The sequence below is a fragment of the Nerophis lumbriciformis genome, linkage group LG34 (assembly GCF_033978685.3).
Source record: "Nerophis lumbriciformis linkage group LG34, RoL_Nlum_v2.1, whole genome shotgun sequence".
NCBI lineage: Eukaryota > Metazoa > Chordata > Actinopteri > Syngnathiformes > Syngnathidae > Nerophis > Nerophis lumbriciformis.
Window position 1 is genome coordinate 23,833,957 of NC_084581.2, and position 8,159 is coordinate 23,842,115.

Consider the following 8,159-nt stretch of genomic DNA (forward strand, 5'->3'; position numbering starts at 1 on the left):
CATATATACACATATATGTATAGATATTAGAGATGCGCGGATAGGCAATTATTTCATCCGCAACCGCGTCAGAAAGTCGTCAACCATCCGCCATCCACCCGATGTAACGTTTGATCAGAACTGCACCCGCCCACCATCCGCCCGTTGTTATATATCTAATATTAATAAAAAAAATTTAAAAAAGGGTGAAAACTACGCGAATTGCACCTTGTGCAGACAAGATTTTTCGATCGGACACGGAGGAATTAGCGATGTAAAAGACCACGTTGGGACAAAAAAACACAAGTCTAATGCCGTTGCTAGCGATACAAGTGGAAAACTTTCAACGTTTTTCGTCGCCCAAACAGATTCTTTGGATGTGATAAATGCCGAAGTTTTATTTACGGAGGCAATAATTGAGCATGGACTTCCAATCGCACTGGCTGATCACATGGGACAGTTAATAATGTAATGCAACCTTTAAAAATCATTACGCGGTGATCGCGATCCCAAAAATAAACTTTTCTTGCATGATAATGTCCAGAAAAATTCGCTTTATATTACTATAGAGTCCTTTTAATGAATGAGTTTGATGGTTTATCACAAACCTTAAATGAAAGAAGTCCTTTGTTCTCCTGCACCATGCATGCGCAATCCTGTCGGCTGTATTTCACAGCACGACATACTGTAAAAAGTGTTTATACTATTTATACTTTCAATTAACAAATTGAAGTCTTGTGAAAGGTTGACAGGATAACTGGCATTAACTGTCAAAATAATTTCAAACTATTGAAGTTAGCTTACAGAATAAACATGTCAATCAACCCATATGATTTTTGCTGTAATATTTTTATTTTGAAAAGTCACTGTGACTGATAGAAAAGTGATGGTTTTAGCAACATTTTAACCTGTCTGAATGCTAATAGTCATTTTGCGTCGGGGGGCGAAGCCCTGAACCCTCCACCAGGACTTTGTCCTGGACCTACCGGGGCCTGCGGCCCTTGGACCCTGGCTACTAGGTTTTTCTGATTTAAAAGTTGGCAGGTATGGTGAGGTTATAAAGCTTTTGCCTGTTAAAGAAAGGAGACTGATCCAATGCACAGACATTCGCGTGCCACGCTGTCACGACCCAGACGCACACCAGTGCGCAATCATATGGGAGCCGCGCTGAGCGCACCTCCAAGCGCGTCTCGCTGCCGGCGACGGCCAGTTATGGGCCCACGCTCCAGCGCCATCCATTTTCAGGGCTAGTTGATTCGGCAGGTGGGTTGTTACACACTCCTTAGCGGGTTCCGACTTCCATGGCCACCGTCCTGCTCTCTATATCAACCAGGGTGAGCCCCACCCCTTTCATGAGCGCACTACGCGCGGAGTGACCCCTGTTACGCGCCCCCGGCAACAGGGGTGGCAAGCAGGTAAGCTGTGCGGGTGGAGCGCGCGGAGTGACCCATGTTACGAGCCCCCGGCCACGGGGGTGGCGGGCAGGTAAGCTGCTTACCTGCTGCGCGTGACGCCGGCCGCGGCGAAAGCGGACGAGGCGGGGTGTCGGTGCGGTGGGCGCGGTAGTGACCCTGGACGTGCGTCGGGCCCTTCTCGCGGATCGCCTCAGCTACGGCTCCCGGTGGGGCCCTCTCGGGGGAAGAGGCCTTGGTCCCGGACCCCGGCGAGGCGTCGGGGGCCTTCTCCGCTCCGTAAAAGTGTCCATCTCTTTTCTTTTTTTTTCTTCTGTTGTGGCATATGCAGCAGGTGCCTGCTCGTTTTTCGTATGTGGGTAACAACATTTAACTATGTATATATATTTCCGAATTGGTTTAACTGCCACCCGCAAAAAAAAAAAAAAAAAAAAAAAAATTAATCCGCCCGACCCGACCCGCGATAAAATCTTAGTTTTTTTAATTTCATCCGCCCGATCCGCGGATAATCCGCGGACTCCGCGGTTGTGTCCGCAAACCGCGCATCTCTAATAGATATACATATATATGCATACATATATGTTTCTATAGTATATATTTGATATGTCTATATGTGGTGTTTCCATGTGTTGCATAAAAAGGAGTGATGTATAAGTGTGTGTGTGTGTGTGTGTGTGTGTGTGTGTGTGTGTGTGTGTGTGTGTGTGTGTGTGTGTGTGTGTGTGTGTGTGTGTGTGTGTGTGTGTGTGTGTGTGTGTGTGTGTGTGTGTGCGTTCAAGTGCGAGGATGATGATGGTGGTGATGAAGATGTTACCTGCTGAACATGTTCTTGAAGCGTGTAAACATGTTGGCTGAAGGACTCTCCGCGTCTCGGGGAAGGTTCTCCACTGTGGACACGACGGAAATCATCTCGATCGATTATTAGACCATTCCGACACACAAAGAGGGAAGAAGACGAGGCTGGAGGAGGATGAAGGGGAGGAAAGGGATGCGTCCTGCGTGACGTGTTGAAGGTGGCGATGGTGTTCTGATGGTCCACGCGAGATAATGAGAATATTTTGTCTTCTTCTGGAGCGCCAAGAGGAGTGCTGAGTGAAATCCATACACGTGTCGACAGTGTCGATACCAGACAGCACTCAGTATCAGATTACCAGTGATGACTGCAATTATCTTGTTTATTTTCACAGATATTTGTTGCTGTGTTGTCCATATTGTTACATTTATATAGTCTTATATATGGTCATATGTTTAAATATGTTTTCCTTTTTAGTTTATAGAGTCAGGAAATACGTGTTTAAAATTATTAGAATTTACCTCGACTTATTTTGGACTATTGATTTTATTTTACAATTGTTTGTAAATAGAATAATTACCATTTAAAAAAAAACAATTTTGTTGGTTTTGTAATATTGTCTGTTAAATTGTTTCCAGATGTTTATTCTTATTTGTACTGTTATATTTTGATTCTTATTATTGCTTAGTATTTTTATTGTTATATTTTCTATTTTGTTTCCATGTAGAACCCCATTATTTATTTTTTTAATTCGATTTCAATTCTGTACACTGCTGCTGTAATTTTACTTTTTTGAGGGAACTCTACTGACGGAATGAATGAAGTATTATCTATCCATCCATCTGTCTATTGATAAAAAAAATTTATTGGTCTAAAATATTTGTACTGAGCTTTATTGTTATTATTTACGGTAAACAAATTACAGGCAGATTTACAATATCCTTTAATGATCTTGAAAAAATGCAAAGTTAAGAAGTATCGGTATTGGCTGTGCGTGTGTATCCTCGGTATCACATCGACAACACGATCAGTGTCGAATAAGCCAGTTCGACGAGAGAAGTCAAGACATGCCTGGACGGATTGTATCACTGTACCGCAGGGGGGCGCCATCTGACATATATCCATCCATATATATATATATATATATATATATATATATATATATATATATATATATATATATATATATGTGTGTGTGTGTGTGTGTGTGTGTGTACAGTTCTGGTACTGGGTACATTCGCACCCACCTGCACAAATGTACTTCAAAATGTAACAATCAAAATAAATATGACTTTTTTTTGTTTACTAGGGCATGCATATATAATATGCATTAGTTTGACCATTTAAAATCAACGATAGTAAAAAGGAGATGCTTGGAAATAGCATAAAAATGCCCCAAAAACTTGGGAAAACGCGATTCATAGCGTTACTTTTTGGTGTAACTATCATGAGCGTTCTGTTCAGGTATATTTCTTTTGTATTTTGATAAATCATCATGTATTACTAAATTTAAATAGGTATTGATCAATCTTTAAGCTGTGTGTATTTGATTTCAGTTTGCTTTCGACATCTTATTTAGAATTGTAGTTGAAACTTTTACAACCTTGTGTTGCACTCATGATGGCGTAACCAAACTAGATTTAATTTAATGATCTTATTTTGAACATTTATACATTGAAATATTTTACATTTAGTATATTTAAATATTCATTTATAAACATTGAATACATTTCAAATATCAATAACATGCAATTGCCTTCATCTTATAGGGTAATGTTTAGTTACACTAAGTCATGAGCGTAACACTAAGCTTCATCACTTTGACTTGCAATATCTGTAATTATGGTGGTGTTTTATGCTTTTTTCTTTTTGGAACATGTACTATACATATAATACAATAAAGTCCCATATAAAATTATTTTTCTAGCAATACTTTAATTTTGCCTTTGAAAGTAACACTCCAATGTCCATTAGTGGAGCTGTACACACACACATATACATATACATACATATATATATATACATAGACATACTTATATATATATATATATATATACATATATATATATACATATACATACATACATATAAATATATATATGCATGCACATATACATATATATACATACATGTATACATATACATACATATGCATATATATATATACACATTCATACATATATAAATACACATATATATATATATACGTGTATATACCTGTATATATACACGTGTATATATATATATATATATATATACACATATGTATATATACCTGTATATATATATATATACCATCCATCCATCCATCCATCCATCTTCTTCCGCTTATCCGAGGTCGGGTCGCGGGGGCAGCAGCCTAAGCAGGGAAGCCCAGACTTCCCTCTCCCCAGCCACTTCGTCCAGCTCCTCCCGGGGGACCCCGAGGCGTTCCCAGGCCAGCCGGGAGACATAGTCTTCCCAACGTGTCCTGGGTCTTCCCCGCGGCCTCCTACCGGTCGGACGTGCCCTAAACACCTCCCTAGGGAGGCGTTCGGGTGGCATCCTGACCAGATGCCCGAACCACCTCATCTGGCTCCTCTCGATGTGGAGGAGCAGCGACTTTACTTTGAGCTCCTCCCGGATGGCAGAGCTTCTCACCCTATCTCTAAGGGAGAGCACCGCCACCCGGCGGAGGAAACTCATTTCGGCCGCTTGTACCCGTGATGTTGTCCTTTCGGTCATAACCCAAAGCTCATGACCATAGGTGAGGATGGGAACGTAGATCGACCGGTAAATTGAGAGCTTTGCCTTCCGGCTCAGCTCCTTCTTCACCACAACGGACCGATACAGCGTCCGCATTACTGAAGACGCCGCACCGATCCGCCTGTCGATCTCACGATTCACTCTTCCCTCACTCGTGAACAAGACTCCGAGGTACTTGAACTCCTCCACTTGGGGCAAGATCTCCTCCCCAACCCGGAGATGGCACTCCACCCTTTTCCGGGCGAGAACCATGGACTCGGACTTGGAGGTGCTGATTCTCATCCCAGTCGCTTCACACTCAGCTGCGAACCGATCCAGTGAGAGCTGAAGATCCTGGCCAGATGAAGCCATCAGGACCACATCATCTGCAAAAAGCAGAGACCTAATCCTGCAGCCACCAAACCAGATCCCCTCAACGCCTTGACTGCGCCTAGAAATTCTGTCCATAAAAGTTATGAACAGAATCGGTGACAAAGGGCAGCCTTGGCGGAGTCCAACCCTCACTGGAAACGTGTCCGACTTACTACCGGCAATGCGGACCAAGCTCTGGCACTGATCATACAGGGAGCGGACTGCCACAATCAGACAGTCCGATACCCCATACTCTCTGAGCACTCCCCACAGGACTTCCCGAGGGACACGGTCGAATGCCTTCTCCAAGTCCACAAAACACATGTAGACTGGTTGGGCAAACTCCCATGCACCCTCAAGGACCCTGCCGAGAGTATAGAGCTGGTCCACAGTTCCACGACCAGGACGAAAACCACACTGTTCCTCCTGAATCCGAGGTTCGACTATCCGGCGTAGCCTCCTCTCCAGTACACCTGAATAGACCTTACCGGGAAGTCTGAGGAGTGTGATCCCACGATAGTTAGAACACACCCTCCGGTTCCCCTTCTTAAAGAGAGGATCACCACCCCGGTCTGCCAATCCAGTGGTACCGCCCCCGATGTCCACGCGATGCTGCAGAGTCTTGTCAACCAAGACAGCCCCACAGCATCCAGAGCCTTAAGGAACTCCGGGCGGATCTCATCTACCCCCGGAGCCTTGCCACCGAGGAGCTTTTTAACTACCTCAGCAACCTCAGCCCCAGAAATAGGAGAGCCCCCCACAGATTCCCCAGGCACTGCTTCCTCATAGGAAGACGTGTTGGTGGGATTGAGGAGGTCTTCGAAGTATTCCCTCCACCGATCCACAACATCCGCAGTAGAGGTCAGCAGAACACCACCCTCGCCATACACGGTGTTGATAGTGCACTGCTTCCCCTTCCTGAGGCGGCGGATGGTGGTCCAGAATTGCTTCGAAGCCGTCCGGAAGTCGTTTTCCATGGCCTCACCGAACTCCTTCCATGTCCGAGTTTTTGCCTCTGCGACCGCTGAAGCCGCACACCGCTTGGCCTGTCGGTACCTGTCCCCTGCCTCGGGAGTCCTATGAGCCAAAAGAACCCGATAGGACTCCTTCTTCAGCTTGACGGCATCCCTCACCGCCGGTGTCCACCAACGGGTTCTAGGATTACCGCCACGACAAGTACCAACTACCTTGCGGCCACAGCTCCAATGAGCCGCCTCGACAATAGAGGCGCGGAACATGGTCCATTCGGACTCAATGTCCAGCACCTCCCTCGTGACATGTTCAAAGTTCTTCCGGAGGTGGGAATTGAAACTCTCTCTGACAGGAGACTCTGCCAGACGTTCCCAGCAAACCCTCACAATGCGTTTGGGCCTGCCAGGTCTGTCCGGCATCCTCCCCCACCATCGCAGCCAACTCACCACCAGGTGGTGATCGGTAGAAAGCTCCGCCCCTCTCTTCACCCGAGTGTCCAAAACATGAGGCCGCAAATCCGATGACACAACTACAAAGTCGATCATGGAACTGCGGCCTAGGGTGTCCTGGTGCCAAGTGCACATATGGACACCCTTATGTTTGAACATGGTGTTCGTTATGGACAATCTGTGATGGGCACAAAAGTCCAATAACAAAACACCGCTCGGGTTCAGATCCGGGCAGCCATTCTTCCCAATCACGCCTCTCCAGGTTTCACTGTCGCTGCCAACATGAGCATTGAAGTCCCCCAGTAGAACGAGGGAATCACCCGGGGGAGCACTCTCAAGTACTCCCTCGAGTGAATCCAAAAAGGGTGGGTACTCTGAGCTGCGGCTTGGCGCGTAAGCGCAAACCACAGTCAGGACCCGTTCCCCCACCCGAAGGCGAAGGGAAGCTACCCTCTCGTCCACCGGGTTGAACTACAATGTACAGGCTCTGAGCCGGGGGGAAACAAGAATTGCCACCCCAGCCCGTCGCCTCTCACTGCCGGCAACGCCAGAGTGGAAGAGAGTCCAGCCCCTCTCGAGAGAACTGGTTCCAGAGCCCTTGCTGTGCGTCGAAGTGAGTCCGACTATATCTAGTCGGAACTTCTCCACCTCGCGCACTAGCTCAGGCTCCTTCCCCCCCAGCGAGGTGACGTTCCACGTCCCAAGAGCTAGCTTCTGTAGCCGAGGATCGGACCGCCAAGTGCCCTGCCCTCGGCTGCCGCCCAGCTCACATCGCACCCGACCTCTATGACCCCTGCTATGGGTGGTGAGCCCATTGGAGGGGGGACCCACGTTGCCTCTTCGGGCTGTGCCCGGCCGGGCCCCATGGGGACAGGCCCGGCCACCAGGCGCTTGCCATCGTGCCCCACCTCCGGGCCTGGCTCCAGAGGGGGGCCCCGGTGACCCGCGTCCGGGCAAGGGAAATCTGGGTTCCTTAGTCGTTTTCTTCATAGAGGTCTTCGAGCTGCTCTTTGTCTGATCCCTCACCTAGGACCAGTTTGTCTTGGGAGACCCTACCAGGGGGCATCAAGCCCCCGGACAACATAGCTCCTAGGATCATTGGGACACGCAAACTCCTCTACCACGTTAAGGTGGCAGCTCAGAGAGGAGGTATATATATATATATATATATATATATATATATATATGTATACATACATGTATATATATATATATATATATATATATATATATATATACATGTGTATATATATATATATATATATATATACACATATGTGTATATATATATATATATATATATATACATATACATACACACATACATATATGCACACACATATATATACAATATATATACACACACATATATAGTAAGTACAGTATATATACATACATACATATATATATATACATACATATTCATTAAACAGAGTGAAATATTTCAAACCTTTATTT

General features: G+C 45.7%; 1 protein-coding gene across 1 annotated transcript in view; it reads right to left on the reverse strand.

The window, feature by feature from the left end:
* The window catches only part of slc35f1 (solute carrier family 35 member F1), a 70,728-nt gene extending 68,262 nt beyond the window's left edge, over positions 1–2,466 (reverse strand). The window contains exon 1 of the mRNA XM_061929633.2: positions 2,206–2,466. Within this exon, the coding sequence (XP_061785617.1) occupies positions 2,206–2,300 (95 nt within the window). The 5' untranslated portion in view covers positions 2,301–2,466. The remainder of the gene's footprint in view (positions 1–2,205) is intronic.
* Between the last annotated feature and the right edge of the window lie 5,693 nt (positions 2,467–8,159).